Source organism: Cyanidioschyzon merolae, chromosome 12 (genome assembly GCF_000091205.1).
Source record: "Cyanidioschyzon merolae strain 10D DNA, chromosome 12, complete genome".
Classification (NCBI taxonomy): Eukaryota; Rhodophyta; class Bangiophyceae; order Cyanidiales; family Cyanidiaceae; genus Cyanidioschyzon; species Cyanidioschyzon merolae.
This window is the reverse complement of record NC_010138.1, coordinates 408,155-424,562: the sequence shown is the minus strand read 5'-3', so window position 1 is coordinate 424,562 and position 16,408 is coordinate 408,155. Positions and strand designations below refer to the sequence as shown.

General features: G+C 52.9%; 7 protein-coding genes and 1 non-coding gene across 8 annotated transcripts; 4 read left to right on the top strand and 4 right to left on the bottom strand.

The window, feature by feature from the left end:
- The first annotated feature begins 104 nt into the window (after window positions 1–104).
- CYME_CML169T lies at window positions 105–1,843 on the top strand. The gene has a single exon (XR_002461417.1). It is a non-coding gene; the product is annotated as a hypothetical transcript (transcript).
- On the bottom strand, window positions 1,155–2,498 carry CYME_CML168C (branched-chain alpha-keto acid decarboxylase E1 beta subunit; the record flags this gene model as incomplete). Its single annotated transcript, XM_005536749.1, has 1 exon — window positions 1,155–2,498. One exon carries the CDS (start codon window positions 2,496–2,498, stop codon window positions 1,155–1,157), a length of 1,344 nt encoding a protein of 447 aa, XP_005536806.1.
- A 2,047-nt stretch (window positions 2,499–4,545) lies between these two features.
- CYME_CML167C (GMP synthase, glutamine-hydrolysing) lies at window positions 4,546–6,147 on the top strand (the record flags this gene model as incomplete). Its single annotated transcript, XM_005536748.1, has 1 exon — window positions 4,546–6,147. One exon carries the CDS (start codon window positions 4,546–4,548, stop codon window positions 6,145–6,147), a length of 1,602 nt encoding a protein of 533 aa, XP_005536805.1.
- An 892-nt stretch (window positions 6,148–7,039) lies between these two features.
- On the bottom strand, window positions 7,040–8,116 carry CYME_CML166C (hypothetical protein, conserved; the record flags this gene model as incomplete). The annotated part of the gene is made up of 1 exon (XM_005536747.1): window positions 7,040–8,116. One exon carries the CDS (start codon window positions 8,114–8,116, stop codon window positions 7,040–7,042), a length of 1,077 nt encoding a protein of 358 aa, XP_005536804.1.
- Window positions 8,117–9,516: 1,400 nt separating this feature from the next.
- Window positions 9,517–9,945, bottom strand: CYME_CML165C (hypothetical protein; the record flags this gene model as incomplete). The annotated part of the gene is made up of 1 exon (XM_005536746.1): window positions 9,517–9,945. One exon carries the CDS (start codon window positions 9,943–9,945, stop codon window positions 9,517–9,519), a length of 429 nt encoding a protein of 142 aa, XP_005536803.1.
- A 302-nt stretch (window positions 9,946–10,247) lies between these two features.
- On the top strand, window positions 10,248–13,337 carry CYME_CML164C (DNA mismatch repair protein MutS, chloroplast precursor; the record flags this gene model as incomplete). The annotated part of the gene is made up of 1 exon (XM_005536745.1): window positions 10,248–13,337. One exon carries the CDS (start codon window positions 10,248–10,250, stop codon window positions 13,335–13,337), a length of 3,090 nt encoding a protein of 1,029 aa, XP_005536802.1.
- Window positions 13,338–14,155: 818 nt separating this feature from the next.
- CYME_CML163C (hypothetical protein) lies at window positions 14,156–14,998 on the top strand (the record flags this gene model as incomplete). The annotated part of the gene is made up of 1 exon (XM_005536744.1): window positions 14,156–14,998. One exon carries the CDS (start codon window positions 14,156–14,158, stop codon window positions 14,996–14,998), a length of 843 nt encoding a protein of 280 aa, XP_005536801.1.
- A 222-nt stretch (window positions 14,999–15,220) lies between these two features.
- On the bottom strand, window positions 15,221–15,868 carry CYME_CML162C (hypothetical protein; the record flags this gene model as incomplete). Its single annotated transcript, XM_005536743.1, has 1 exon — window positions 15,221–15,868. The coding sequence occupies one exon, from the start codon at window positions 15,866–15,868 to the stop codon at window positions 15,221–15,223; it is 648 nt and encodes a 215-aa protein (XP_005536800.1).
- Between the last annotated feature and the right edge of the window lie 540 nt (window positions 15,869–16,408).

The following is a 16,408-nucleotide window of genomic DNA, read 5'->3' as shown; positions in this document are numbered from 1 at the left end:
AAGTCCCCGTTGGGCAGTGCCGTTTACTGCAGCGAACACCGCAGCGCTTTTCGGAACAATCACATGCAACGATGTGTGCGAGCGCATCTAGTTTGCGCTAAGCCATAGCTGCCCCTCAAGCGTTTTGGATTCTGGTACGCTGATCGCTTAACGAGCAAGTTAAGGTATTTGCTTCAGGGTGAAGCGCGAGCGCTTTTAAAGCGCCGAGAGTATGCAGTGTCTCACGAGGAGAATCATTCGCACGCTATGCAAGAGGCCGTCAGTCCTAGAGCTTTCCGTGGAAGATGAGGCGAAAATTAGAGCGTTGGAGAAGGGTATTATTCCTGCTACAGGGGAGCCAGTAGAGGTCCTTCGTGCCCAGGTATTCCACGAGTCCAGGTTCTCGGGCGCTTCTCCTGGACGATCGGGTGTGCCCGTACTCAAAAAGCAGTATCGTGGACCACTGTTGCTCTCGTGGTACCCGGAGCGTCTCGAGAAAAATCCTTACTGTGAGATTAAGCTTTCAGAGAAACAGGAGCGCTGGTGGCGGAAACTGCAAGTCTGGCGAGCGCAGGGGCGGGGCCCTCCACGTAAAGGCAGTGGCAAACGTGGAGGCAAAAAGTCTGGGAAGTAGGCTGATCCCAGCTGAGCTCGGGGCTCCTGCCAGGGCTCGAACCTCGGCAAGGCGACTTTGCAGAGGCTGCAGCTCGAGTACTGCGAGACGCGTTTGCTACAGCGCACAAGCCAACAAATGGTGCGAGTGACATGGATCCAGCGATCGAGTCGGATACCTCGCACGTATGACATACAGAGCAAGAAATGAAGAGAGTCCGCCATGACCAGGTCTGTCGTCCATGCGGCAGCATTTCGCGATGCATCCTCGCCTCTTGGGGGCTAGTGCGCAGCATTTCAAAGACCTTGCCGAACGCGCATAAACTGTAGCCTTTTGAGTTTCTCGCGGGCGCTTGTTGCTCGGTGATTGCTTCGCATTTGGAGACTGCATTACTTTGCTGACGGCGATATCGCAGGGCACTGGTTCGGAATGAAGTTGTTCTCCAAGGCGCGCTTTGGTTTGCTCTTCGTGAAAGAGTTTTTTCCGTGCAAATCCTTAGCGAGGATGAAACAATGAGGTCTAATTCGTCGTTAGCGCCGTTCGATGGAGATCTATGCAGCTTTCAGTAATTCAGGCAATCTCGAATGCACTGCACAACTTTTTCTGCGGATGGCAAATAGTTCTTCTCGTGGACAAGAGGGAAAGGCATATCATAGCCACATACGCGCATGACCGGACTCTCCAGGTCGAGGAAACATTCCTCCTGGATTCGAGCGGCAACTTCGGCACCGACTCCACCAGTAAGCGGCGCCTCATGGCTGACGATGCATCGCCCGGTGCGCGCAACGGATTCGCACACTGTCGCTTCATCCCACGGCAGAATCGTTTGAATATCTATGACCTCTGCCTCGATCTTGTCTTCTCTGGCGACGACTTGGGCTGCTTCGAGAAGCACGCGGACTTGCGCTCCGTATGCCACCAAGGTGATGTCCGTCCCGGGGCGAACGATCTCAGCCCGGCCAAGTGGCAACACATACTTGCTGAGAGGTACCTCTGCCTGGGCTGCTCGATAAAGTGCCTTGGGCTCGAAGAAGATGACCGGATCATCCTCAGCGATCGACTGCAACAAAAGGCCTTTTGCGGTGAACGGATCGCGGGGTATAACGACCTTGATACCGGCCGTGTGCAAAAAATAAGCCTCAGGAGATTGCGAATGGTAGTGCCCTCCATGGCCGACCGCGCCGTAAGGCGCTCTGATAACCACTCCACCACAATTAAACTGTCCTCCAGATCGGTAGCGATATTTCGCGATCTCATTCACTATCTGATCGAAAGCGGGATATATATAGTCTGCGAACTGGATCTCCGCTACCGGGCGATAACCCATCGCTGCCAGTCCGGCCGCAAAACCTACGATGCCCTGCTCTGTCAGAGGCGTATTGAAGACTCTCTGTCTGCCGAATCGCTTCTGAAGCTGACTTGTACAACGAAATACACCACCAAAAGCAACATCTTCTCCAAATACGAGAACTTTGGGGTTACTCTCAAGTGCACACGACAGCGCCGAGTTAATCGCAGTAAACAGGTTCATCTGCCGCAGGGTTTCCTCAGTGGCTTTCACGACGCCTGCAGAATTGGAGACGCTCCCTGAGAGCTTGTCTCCACCTCCAGGATAGAGCGAGGGCGTCGTGCTGCGTTGTGCTCGGTCTCCAACTGCAGGCCCCGGAGCAACGTCAGTCGTGCTCGGCGAGCTCTCGTTCTCCGTTGAAAACGTGCGCTTGCGGATAGTCGAGCTCCACACTCGGTCTCCACGGGTTGCAAATGACGCGCATGGAAGACCAATTTGGAGAGGTGTGAAAGTAACCGTAAGCGGCAAGCTGCGTCGAACTCGAGCATACTGTCTCCACGCAACAGTGTGGTCGAGTAGCCAATCGCGGAGACACAACACCCGAAGGTATCGCAGCATGAAACGCTGGTTCAACAATACTGGCAGTAGTCAAGCAGCGTTTTTGGTGTATATTTCAACCCGTTCCCCGTGCAGAAAGAGCAATAGCAAACCCTCAATCAGGTAGCCTGGTGGGTATAGGATGCTTGCAGGGAGATCGGAACTCGCGCGATGTCGCGATTGCCGCGAATTTCATGAGAGTGGACGATGCAGGAGACTCGAGTCCTTCGGACGTCTGCGCTCTCCCTGACAGCACAAAGAGACCCAAGTGCAAGCACGAACGCTAGCCTAGAAGCTTTCTTTAAGTTAGAGGATCATCACAGTTTACTAAAGTCTTTTGGATGCATAGATCCTATCTTGCAGCAGGAGGCGGCCCCATTGCCGACTTGGACACTTCCGTGTTCTTCCAAACAGCGAACAGTGTTCACTGATAGAACAGGGGCCTGATCCAGAACGCCTCAAGACATAATCTAGAAAGGACACCTTGCATATGTCCCGATGGTGGTCGGCTCGAGGAGGACGAAAGATTTCCGATAACAGCCATCGGATGGACCGCTGTCTGCATTTGCGAAGGAAACATCGCTACGCAGAATCCTCTGAGTCCACCAGCGATTTTGGAATAAATTGGGAGCGATCCTCCTCTGCGGGCGCACACTCTAAAGTTTGAGTCTCTTTCCAATGCCATCAACACCTGCCTGGCGAGCTCTCTCTGCTAATGCTTCCTTTTCGCCTCTCTTGGTTTGGGCGTGAAATACGCAGGTCTCTCTATTTCCTCCAGCTCCTTCTAAACAGCGGAGGAAAATTGATTGCAGCGCTATTGCCTCGATTTCGCTACTTCCAGCTTAAGTGAACGCTTTTCATGTTCATGCGGAGACCGCGATCAGTGCCTCACTTGCCGTTGTCACATTCTTTGCACTGAGCCCACGAGCGCCATTTGCAGCGATCACGCTTGACGGTGCGCAGGTGCTCCGATCTCTCCTCCACACGTCAGCTTCCGAGCGCCGCCCTGTCGCATATGAGCTCTTGATTCAGCGCTCAGTCAATGCCCATCACGGGAGCAGCATGGTCACCTCGATATCGAGCGCCGTTTCCGCGCCGACTGCAGTACCCAAGACTTACGAGCCTGTTCAAGGAGGTGCCATCGGCGAGTTCTCTGTCCGCGGCATGCGCAGGTCCGCGCCGTCCCGTTTGATACGGGATTCGTGGAAAGCGATGTTGTCTATGGTGAAAAAGAACCGGGAGGAATAGTCAGACAGGAGATCAATTCGAGCAAGGACGATTCGTCTTCGCTCTCTTCCTGCGAATCCGTGATGCGCGTTCTTGAAGAAGCGATCGCTGCAATGACCATCGTCCGAGTCCAAGACCCTTTGGCATGGAACCAGAATACACAAGAGCCCTGGGGTGCAGTTCCATTGAGCCACGTCATGCTGCTGCCGAGTGCCGCTTCGAGGATGTCCACAAAGAGAGGGAGATTTTCCTTTCGAACGGAATCGACTCTTCGGCGTGAGTAGTTCAGTGCACTTCCGGCCTCAGCTATTGAACAAGTCGTCAAGGGTCGACATCGATTTCTTGCTCCCGTCAGTCTTGCGGCACCGATTGCTGCACCTGCGAGATATTCCGAGACAGAAACACCGAAAACTTGAGGAAAGCGTGATTTGAGCTTGCCGTTTGCAAGGAAAACGGAAGAATGGATTCCTGTGCCTGAGAAGTAGGTAATGCTGTGGAGAAGTGTACGAACTTCTCCTCGTGTGTGTCATGGAGCAACTTGATACCGGTGACGTAATGAACTCCGGCGGCAACGTATCGAAGAGACAGTTCCGAAAAAGGGTGACAGCGAATCCAAAAGTTACATAAGAATCCGTAATCGCTTGATGGTGCAATTTGGATACCGAGGCAGTACACCGAGAAAGAAAGTTCGGAGGGAATCGAAAGGCTGGACCAGGATGCGAAATACATCGTTCCACCTTAATCCGATGTGGGTGCACCACGCAGACGCCGAGAAACGCAGGAACGCAACGACAACTGTACCGCGGGTGCAGCTTGAACACCCACACTTCTGAACATTCGTATGACAGAGCCGTTGGAGAACTCGATCCACGCGGGGCACGATCTACTCGTGGTCCTCGACTTTGGGAGCCAGTACGCGCATCTGATTGTGAGGCGCCTTCGGGACATCGGGTTTTACTCGGAGCTTCACCCTTACGATGTTGGACCAGAGCGCCTGATGGAACTGAAACCGAAGGGTTTGATTCTGTCTGGTGGCCCTGCGTCTGTTTACGAGTCTGATTCACCGCACCTCGACGCGCGCATATTCTCCCTTGGTATTCCTATACTGGGAATTTGCTACGGTATGCAGGAGATTGCGTACCAGCTCGGAGGGAAGGTGGAGTGCGGCGATAAGAGAGAATACGGACATGCCACTCTCCAGGTAGTCGAAGATCCTGCTGACGGTGGCGCGCTATTTCACGGCCTCAAGACTTCCTGCTCGGTCTGGATGAGTCATGGTGACCGGGTGATTTCGCTGCCCGAGGGCTTTTACCCCATTGCCCGCACGGAAAACTGCAACTACGCTGCCGTGTACGGGCAGCCGAACGCGCATGCATCGGTGCTTGCACCTATATATGGACTACAGTTTCATCCGGAGGTGAGTCATTCTGAGCACGGTACGGAAGTGCTGGCTAATTTTTGCCGGGCAGTATGCGGCTGCAGAGGTGACTGGTACATGGAAGCGTTTCTCGAAGAAGCGATTCGGACAATCCGCGAGCAAACAGGAGAGCATGCGCTCGTTGTCGGTGCGCTGAGCGGTGGCGTCGACTCCACGGTCGCAGCGCTGCTCGTGTCCAGGGCGATTGGAGATCGATTTCGCGGAATCTTTGTGGACAACGGGCTTTTGCGCAAAAATGAAGCGACTGACGTGATGGCGATGCTGAGAGACCAAATGCATGTTCAGGTTGATTGTATTAATGCATCTACGCACTTTTTGGATGCGCTAGCAGGGGTTACCGATCCGGAAGAGAAACGCAAGACCATCGGCAATCAGTTCATCAAGGTCTTCGAGGAGCAGGCGCGAAAAATCTCAGCCGATTTTTTGCTCCAAGGCACGTTGTATCCGGATGTGATCGAATCCATATCGCACAAGGGCCCGAGTGCCACGATCAAAACGCATCACAACGTCGGGGGTCTGCCACAACGAATGCGGCTCAAACTCATTGAACCGCTTCGATATCTGTTTAAGGATGAGGTTCGTAAGCTTGGCTTAGTGCTCGGCTTACCGGCGGAGGTTGTCTATCGTCACCCCTTCCCTGGACCGGGATTGGCCATACGTGTTCTCGGTGAGATTACTTCCGAACGTTTGAACAAACTGCGCGAAGCAGATGCTATTTTTCTGCATGAATTGCGCCGTGCAGGGCTGTATGAACAGATTGGACAAGCATTCGCTGTGCTCCTTTCCAGCAAAGCTGTAGGAGTCATGGGAGATTTTCGGACATACGAAGAGGTCATTGCGCTGAGAGCGGTTGCTACCTCGGATTACATGACTGCCGACTGGTATCCTCTTCCTTTCGAGGTGCTGCGGCGAATTTCACTGCGAATTGTGAACGAGGTCAGTGGCGTGAATCGCATTGTTTATGACGTCACGAGTAAGCCGCCCGGAACAATAGAATGGGAGTGAACGCAACCGATTCCATTTCTGGTCGACATTGGTCCCCTGTAGGCCAAATCAGCGTTGCCCGACTGGTTGATTTTCACGAAAAAGCCCGTGCGCATCCATCACCTACACTCTACCTTTCTTGTCGGGTGACACGAATCATGACAAGGCCATCACCAGAAGAACGATGACGATAAAACTCCACCATATGATCACAAGTCCCGAACTTGCAGCACCTGCGCACTTTTCGAACGGTGATAACGCGCATGCGACGGGAGCCGCACGATCCTTAATCGGCAAATGTACGCATATGTGGAGCGCCTTTCGCCTCTGTACCGGAAATTGAAAGCATGCGATGAGTGCCTTTCCCAGCGAGGCACATGCATCCTCAAGCGCAGAGTGGCATGCGCAGGAGAGCCACTAGTTTCGTCGGCTCGGTCCGCAAGGCGATGATATCCTCTGATAAGTTGCAGGCGCGCCCGGACAAGCGAGCTTCTGGGATCGTTGCACTCCAGCCCAAGATCCGTACTTTCCTGATCAGTTCAAGCATACGTGCTGGAGCATCTCCCAGACCGGCATTCGTCTCCATCGATGTCGCGTCAATAGCTTCAGACACCATGTAGGATGAAGAGCTGCTCGGTTGCGGCGGACGGAAAGTCGGCAAGGTTCTCGGTCATCCCAAGTTCTGCTGCAAGCCTCCACGCTCAACCCCGCAAGATGGTCCCTCCGGAGCGAACGACTAAGTGCGCGTTCGATTTTTCCTCTTGATCGAGTTTGATCCAGGGAGAGCAAAGCTTTGTGCGCTCTTAAGTTCGAGTACAGCGCGCGCTGGCAGAGCGACGGTCAGCCACAGAAGCCGCCGTTCAAAGAGATATCGATTGATGCACCAACGTTATGCAGCGGGTTCAACAGACCTTCACACATTCGTCGGGGATACTGCGTCTTGATTGGTGGCGGAACGATATAGGTGCTGATCTAGAAGGCTCGCAGCAGTTGCGCGTCTTCGGGCGGAATCATCCCGTTGTTCAGTGGATCCATCTTCTAAAGAGGTTGTCCCGGGGTCCCCGCATGCGCCTCGCATGATTCCAACACGCTGGAGGATGTGCATGACGAATTCTGGCAGCAACATGTACAGTGGGAATTCGGCGGGAGCCCCGGCGACCTCCGGGGTTGGCAACTGAAACTTTTTCGCGAATCGGAAGTATCCCCAGCTACCGACAAAGGCGCAAATGGTCACCAATCCCGAGAGCCATAGGGTCGGTACCAACGGAACGAGGGATACGATCGTGTTCACATACATCAGAGGAAACGTACGGACTGGAACGAAACGAGCGAGAGTGCCCAGGCTCGGAAACGTCTGCTCCGGTCGGTATCGAGCATACGCGACAAGTAAAGCTACATTTCCTGCATAGAAACCAGCGCTACTTGCAAACAAGTACTCAGGACGGAGTTTCCACCACAAAAACGCGCCAAAAGTGATAACGAACGACAGCACGCTCGCGAAAGCTGTGATGAAAAGCACGTACATAGCAAGCTCCAACAAGCGCTCCGTTGAGCCGCCGGGAGACTCCGATCCTCGCCAAACTTCTTCTAAAGATCGTCCTACGGTGACGAGTACCAAGAGCGTCAAAAAGAGGTGTAGCGCGTGAACCTCAACGAATCCGTACGTGACCACGTTCCAGATCCGCAGCCCTGCTAGTGTCTCAGCCGGCGTAAACGAGAAAAACTGCGTGAACGGCGGGTACCAACTCAGACAATAGGTGGAAACAAGAGCAATGAGAAGTAAACGAGTGAAATCTGGAAGATTCTGCCATCTTCCAGCGTGCCAAATGCGGCTGACTTGCTGTACGGCAACCTTCCTCAGACGGGCAACTCCGAGAACGGTTTGGCTCGTACGACCCCCTTCACTACCAACGGACGAGCTCCTAGCTCTTACGGCATTCTCTGAAATATCTTCTCGGGAGTTTTGCAAAACAGAGCTCTGGAAACTCATGGTTTCAAAAACGCACAAGCGCCACTAGGTAGTACGGCCCGCTCTGCAGCGTTGAAGTTGACGCCGCCATATGAATCCACAGTAGCTTGAACAGATAATATCTACGTTCTCTTCGAGTTCGATCATACATACAACGAGCCCGTTCTCTGCGAAGACCTACATATGCTTCGACCGTGTTTTCGGAAGGAAGTCTCATCGACTCGGAAAACTGGTCGGTGTCCCTGTTCTTCATAACGATCGCAACGTTCCAGGAACTCTTTCGTCGCAACTTCGATAAAAGATAGTTGTGTGTGAACTAAGTTATTTTGCGACTGTATCCCAGTGATTCAGGATAACACGAACAAGCTTTTGAGAACAGGGACGGTCATAGTGGTTACTATAGTCGCCTTCGCTTTTCGTAAAAGGTGATCAACGGGTCATTTTCTACCATTGAACCCAATCAGTCTTTAAGAATATCGATTTTTGGCGCGGAGCCCATACACTTCTTCCTTTCAGTATTCCTCAGGCATCTGAGCACTGCGATGTGACTGCCCTGAAGGAGGTACGCAGCCATCCATGCACACTGCAGTGAAGCATATATCCTTAAGGCAATTCGTCTACGATCTAGAGAGTGCGTCGAATAGAGATTTTCGATCCCCTGCTATACACCGCAACAGCGATGAAACCAAATTGAGTTGAAAGACTATATGGACAAGACTCATTAACCCTGTATCTATCTTCTCATGATGCGGAACGCATGAACAGTAACCTGGAACATCCGACTTTGCCCCCCGAGAAATGGACCCGCATAATCAGCGGTTCTATCGTGCTGCCCAGGGTACACAACCGGGATAGGCCATCGCATTGCGAGCAGAGAACCGACTCTCCGTGATAAAGGCAAGGCGTTTTTCATGACCTGTGAAATACAGAATAATTTAAAGCAGGTGCGCTACCATTTATGACATCTTTGGTTTTATTTGGAGCTTAGCTTAACGACCATGAGCGAGGTCTCGAAAGTAGCGGGAGCGGAAACGAGACCAGTTGCTGCTGCTGCACTGTCTTTCGATATGCCTGCCACTGAACATACGAAAGAAAGCTCCTGGCCAGGCGATGACGTCCATGTGAAGCACGGGTGGAGGCCTGGCCCGTCTTGAGCTCGTAATGCTTCCACAGAGAGCGCGCTCGACTATTCGACCTCATTTCCAAGATTTCTGCGCAAAACGCGTGCTTCGAAAAAGTCGCCCCCTCTGACATTGCTCTTGCACTGGATCGCTCACCTATCGCCCCTGGCTGTCCCAGTTTCGTAAAGCCCTACGAACGTGACTGCAAAATTCTTCTCTCGCATCGTGGAAAACTCACTAAATTGTTCGACTAAGAAAAGCTTCTGAGCACCGCAAAACATCGGAAAGCGCACATCCGAATCACTTGATGTGAGACGGGTCTAGCACAAGTGAAACCTGATTGTTGAGAACGTTTTTGCTCAGTCTGGTTGCGAGCAACGTCACACAAAGGTTTGATGCATATTCCTCGAACGAGTTACTCGTTTGCCTCGAACGTGGCGGTTGGGCGCAAGCGTGGGAAACGTTCGGGTCACAAAGCACTGTATGCAACCTTTCCAAGAACTCTGATTGCCAAGAAGGGTTCTCCTCTAACCAGGCGCGCAACAGTGCGTCCAACTCAGGGTACCCGTGCTCACTGCCAGTCCGCCCTGCCTCATTCGCTGCAAGCAGCGCCCAGGAAACCGCTTTACGGATTTCCGTGTCCGGCCATTTTGCCAAACTCTTCTCACGAGCCAAGCGTAGTACGGAGTCGAACAACGCTGTGCCTGTGGCAGGCGTTCGAGAGCCCATCGCAAACGAGGCGTTGTAAGCTCAACCTGGAGGTGCAGTGCGTCTTGTGGAGTTCCGCGGTATTTTGTAGCGACCGCTCTTCGTTGCTGTTATTTCAGAGCTTTTCTGGTACAAACAGACATAACAGAATTCGTCAACAGTGTCTGAAAAGTGTGTTTTTCGATGGCGTCGCTAGCGCCTCGGCGGGACTGATCAATCTTCTCAACGCGCTGCGATTGAATTACTTCTGTGGAGCAGCACTTCTGCAGCGTGATATGGTGAATCCTCGTCTACTGAGATTTTGTTTCTGATTTTTTCGAGTCATGTACATAGTTGAGAGCTCTAGTGTAATCAGCGCTCGGAATTGGAACCAAACGTCCAGCACTGGGGTCTCTTACTGCCAAAGCTGCCAGGCGCTGGATGCAGTCGAGAACAGACGTGCGAAGCTCCGTGCTTCGTTTACGCTTCTGAAAACAAGGTTCTGCGCTAGTGCCCGTATACGCGGTTATGTGGCCGGCTCGATCTACAGCTTCAGCAAGCTTCATGTCCGGTGCAGTTCAGTTGACTCTGGAGAGCACGGTGTTTCTCAAGAGCGAGTGCACGCGCGGCCGAATGCTGCCTTCTTGGCGGACGTAGATAGCGTTCCGGCAGCAGCAACAACAGCTGGCGCTGCTATGGGTGTAACTGGAGAAAACCTGGGCCAGACGGTGGTTTCACGAGAGTCAAATACTGCTTCTCTCGGGATGGAGCAGGTCGAGCAGGTTTCCCTAGTTATGGAGAGTACAGCCGAACTTTTGGAGTTTGGCCGAGTGCTTGAGTGCTTGTCGAGTTTAGCGCTTACGCAAACGGGCAGGCAACGTCTCCTGAGTAGAGGGCTAATGATTCATCTTCTATCATTAACGAAACAGCAAAGCGAAAGACTTATGCAACTAACAGCTGAAGTTGTGACTATTGAGAGGCGGACGCCAACCTCGCCGTTTGAGGTTCTGAAACGGCTCCCGGATGTCGAGGGACTTATTCAAAGGCTCCACAAAAAAGGTAATCTCGAAGGAGAAGAGCTGCTTCGCATTGCCAATTTCGTGCAGGTAGCGGCGAACTTGAAAAAGGCTTCCGCGGAATGCCTCATGGATTCGAGTTCGGCCTCCCCGGACGCATACATGTCTTCACCAGCATTTGACAGCACTAGCTGTACGAATCAGATGCACACAGAACCTCTTGCTGTGCAGAAGTGCTCAGCAGAATTGCAAAGTATTCTAGATCGGGTTCAGCCCGTCAGTGCGGCAGCATCAGAGATATTTGCGACACTCGACGAAACTGGTCGTCCGCGCGAAACTGCATCCGATGAACTTCGAGTAGTTCGAACGCAGTTGCAGCGAATTAAAGAGCGAATAAAAGACGAACTACAGCGAATCATTCAGAGCAAAGGAGATGCTCTACAGGATCGGACGCCAACGACGCGCTACGATCGCCAGGTGCTTGCAGTGAAGGCGACCCACAAGCGGAGAATACCAGGAATCGTGCACGATTACAGTAACACTGGGAGCACTGTTTTCGTTGAGCCGCATGCGATTGTGGAGTTGAATAGCGAATTACGTCGCCTCAGTCGCAGGGAATCCGCAATCGAACGCGACATTTGGAATCAGCTGAGTAAGCGACTGCATGCTGCGAGCGTCCGGCTCAGTAGCACATTTGAGGCCCTGATTGACATTGATTTCTCGGTGGCCCGAGCCCGTTACGCACGGCATATCGGCGCTTCGTTGGTGCGCTTCGCTGCAGATAGTGAGATGCCAGTGGACATTCGCGGTGCATGCCATCCGCTACTTTTGTGGCGCTCGCTCAAATCGATGGAGAGCGTGGTACCGATTGACTTTCATTTACGGGGAATTGCTTCCGCCGCCATCCTGACTGGAGCGAATGCCGGAGGAAAAACCCTAGCGGCGAAGACCCTCGGTCTCATAGTGCTCATGGCAAAGAGCGGCATTCCGATTCCTCGGCGACACGCTGATCCGAATATGTCGCCGACCACGCTACTCGATGAAGATGTCACTGTGCCGTACTTTGACAGAGTACTTGCAGACATTGGAGATGAACAGTCGTTAGAGCAAAATTTGTCAACATTCAGCGGCCATATAAGACGAATAGGTGAGATTCTTCAGTGTGCGACTGCGGACTCGCTGGTGCTTCTGGATGAGCTTGGTGCTGGAACGGATCCGGCTGAGGGAGCTGCGCTTGGCATCGCCCTTGTTCGCTACCTGGTCGAGAAGAAAAACGTTCGCTTCGTCTTTGTGACAACGCATCATAGTGAACTGAAGACTCTCTTTTTTATGGAACCCTCTAGATACGAAAACGTCTCCGTTGAATTTGACACGGACCGGTTGGAACCTACGTACCGACTTCTCTGGGGTGTAGCGGGGAGGTCGTATGCGCTGCTGGTTGCCCGCAGACTCGGGCTCGATCACGACATTTTGCAAGAAGCGGAAAACCTACTCGAACGATCGGTCGGTGTAGGCTCGAGCCCGGACTCTTTGCCACTGAGTCCTGGGAGCGGATCGAGCTCTCCGCAGAATATGAGCCGCCTCATGGAGCAGGTTGAAAAGATTCGCGTGGAGCAGCTTCAGAACCTGGAACGAGCACGCCAAGAAGCACGGGAAATGGAGCGAATGCGACAGGAGCACGAGAAGCGACTTGCAGGACTAGAGCGACATCGCAAGGAGGCAATCGAAGAAGTTAAGCGGGCATTAGAAGCGGAATTAGAACAAGTGCGTCAGGAGCTTCGGGAAGCACTGCAGCGCCTTCGACGCAATGAAATGGCATCGTCGGAAGGTAACACCCTTGCAAATACCCTGGAAGCAAAAGTCGCGGAAGCAACAATGGCCCTAGCGGGATTGGAACGAGACGATGATCGGGAAATCAACCCGGAAACGGTGGACACGAATGATTATGTCATGGTACCGAAGCTCGGATCATCTCCCTTGCGGGTGACCCAGAAACTTCCCGATGGACGTATACGTGTTGCACTGGGGAACCTGACAGCAACAATTGCTGTCCAGGAAGTCGTGTCTGTTCAGCGCCCGACTGAAGCATCGACCACAATGGCCACGGAACGATCGCCACGGCGTCGTGTCGAAGCTGAGAAGCCGGCCAGCGGGCTCTCCTCGCCAGTGCTGGTGCGCACTGACCGAAACACCGTGGACCTCAGGGGTATGCGGGCACACGAAGTAGAATCTGCTCTGGATTCTGCGATAGATCGCAGTGTGCAGATGGGATCGCTCTGGATCATTCATGGACACGGTTCTGGACGGCTGAAGAGCGTTGTGCGAGAGTACCTGCGTGGCCATCCGCATGTGGACAGTTTCCAGGAAGCGAGCCCTTCAGATGGGGGATCTGGAGTGACGGTCGCGGTGCTTCGATGAAGGTTTCGGTAGACGCCAGGACGAATGTATCATCTAGTCACGCCCTTACACGGACAGGTCGCGATGCCTGCGGAGTCGACACTCAAGCATAAAGTCGAGGAAATGAAGTGGAAGACAGAAAACCTTTCTTGGTCATGATCCTTAGCCGCGTTGGGCTCTTTTTCTTATGTTTTCAACTGCGATTTGCAACTCGCAGGGTTAACTTATGTGGCTACATAATATTCCTTCGCTCTTGTTGCGAACGTGCAGTCATGTGAGTTGCGATCGCACCCGGTGTATATGTGACTTTTCGACGAATCTTAGCCCCTGATGTGGTGTTTTCTGGCCTAGTAATTGATTCCAAACAATGTACATTTGGAAACACTGTGCAGGCTAGAAAGATTCTTATTTCGGGGACCAGCGATATATCGCGCGCTCGGACAACGGCCCAGGCGGATATCTCCGAGCAGCTATTCCGGGCGCTCACGGCAGGCCCCCGGCCTTCGATGAACTCACGAACGACTCACTACATCGAAAGGGGATTACGGTTTGTAGCAGCTGGAACTTGGTCCAGGATGAAGAATCATAGACGCTTTCCCGGTTGACGATAATTCTCGTGTAGTTGCATATCCCTGATCAGCACGAACGTTCTCTCAAGCAGAAGAATCCGCGTTGCTGCGCGCACGCGAACAACCATCGTCTTCCGCGTTCATTTGCAAACGTTTCCAAATGGGTTGTGTAGCTCTCTGGAGACGCAGACTCTGCTTCGGTTTTTCGTTTGCTGTTGTGTAACAGTGTCGTGAACTGGAGGCTCCGCATTCGAAGCGCTACTTACTTCGATGGACGTATCCGCGCACCTTGCGGAACCGGGGGGACAGTGCGAACTGCCAGAGTCCAGAACAGAACGGCCCCGCACCGAGCCACAGACAGGAGGACACTCGAACAGCATCGCGACTGCTGAAAACCAAAAAAGCCCGAACGCAGACAGGCAGGAAGCACCTCGTTGCACGAAAGCGTTCGCTGGAACTGAAACTAGTTCAGGCAACCTGGACGGGGAGGCGCCCGTGGACAGTTGGGTTTCCGTGGAAGCCCCGACTAGCGAGGTCGACGAAAAGCCCGCGCTGATAAGGCGAACAGTTGAGCAGTCGCCGGTTTTATGCGTAAAAATGGCAGGACATGAAAACGTTGAAACCCCTCTTTATTTGCATTCAAGTTCGTCGCAACCAAAACTGTCCAGTGCAGAGACTACAAGAGTGGGGCTATATCGCACACGCTTCCCGAACATGAATAGAGTTCGTGTGCATGCCTCCAAAGCTCTCGGTCGCTGGTCAAAGTTCATTGCGGAAGAGCTCCGCTCGGGTTCGTTGGTTAACGAATACAGCGCATGGGTGACGACTGTCCTCGTGTGTACCTTGCTGGTATACTTGCTAACGATAACTATTAGCATTCTGTACGCTGTCCTTTGTGCAGCCCTTACTGTACTCGTTTCGTGTGCAGGCGCGATAACTGCGGCATTTGTTTGGATTGCTCTTTTGTTGATGGTCAGTATTCCGATTTTCGTAATCGTTCTAGTATCCTTGCTGGCAGCTACTACAGGCATATTTGCATTGAAAGTCGGTTTGGATGGCATCAAGTCCAACACAGACCAGATTGAAGACGACGACGATCCACAGGACTTGTAAAAGCATTCGAGCAACCATCACGGGGGGGGGGCACCAGGTGGCAGCTGAGTAAGTGAGCCTCCTGAACTCCGAGCTGTCTCCGTCTAAAGATACTGTGCCATTCAGTAGCGCTGAGCAGGCTCGACTTCCATTGTATAGGGACTAAACTGCTGTTCATCTCGTCACCCACGTTCCTTAGCATCGTAAAGCAGCATTGGTTCCCGTTGTGGCTAGTTGCGAATATCAGGAGACACCGAAACGGCTGACCTGTTCGTCAGTGCTTGTCTCACTGCCTTTGCGCGAAAATGCCCCGTGGTCGCTCATCGCGAGATAGATATGCTCCTTACATGTCGGACACGGACATTTCTTCGTACCGCGGCACATGCCGCACTGTCCAGCACTTACGGTGCCGAGAATCTCAAGAGCGTAGTAACCCTTGCCCTCACACACCGGGCATAAAATTTCGCCTGCTCCGCGGCATTGCTCGCATTCCGGTCTCCCCTTCGGCAGGTTTAACCAGTGTGAATAACTCGGAAACGATTCCGGAAGCTCAACGCTATCCAAGAAGGTCAAGTACTCCGAACTGAAGCCCAGGTCCAGTGACGGCTGCAAGTTGTTTCTTCCTTGCGGTTTCCCGACACCAGACGCTGCCTCCTCGTTGGAGCCAAAAGAGCCACGGTCCCCCGCTTTACCTGTATCTTTATCCTCCTGCGAAGATGCTCGTACGAGAAACTTGGGTACTCGACGTTCTGAGGGCGAGCGTCGCAACCACACACGGGCCTCGCTCGAGTTCCGCCGCGGTGCAGCTTGCTTCGGTCCCGCCACCGCGAAAGTCCCGAAATTCCGCAGGCTACCAAGGGAGGCCACGAAAGTCACAGTGCCAGCTCGCATGTTTGTTGCCGTGTAAATGAAAAGTGCAAGGTTCAGAGCCGCACTGCTGCCTCGCTGAATGCGTTGACGGTTCAAACACCGCCAGCGACAAAATCTATCATGCGCACTAACCGGCATTCGAGAACAGTATCCGCCGCGTCACGCTTGGCGTGACTATTGCTCGGCGAGCGAGCTCCTGTTCATTTATGGACAGAACTGTATATGCACGTAACGAGCTCTAGGGCTTGGTGTCCCAATTAGGCTGCGCTGGCGCATTCGTGACCCCTGCAGCGACCGTTCAGCAGGAGCATGCACTGCAGGCGCGGCGAAGCATTGGCCCCGCGTGCGCAATCTCGAGAGCGCTTCGATTTTCAGAGAAACCGGACAGAATCGCCTGAAACTATATATTTTTGATAACTATGTCCCACTCCCAAGTGAATATCGTCAGGTGCTTTTCGGGGTTCATGGCTGACGTGTTCGATGTATGTCTCTTTTTAAAGAATAAAAAATCTAAAGGAAAGGTTTGGACATGAAAGCCGGGGATCCTAGAGGATCATCATC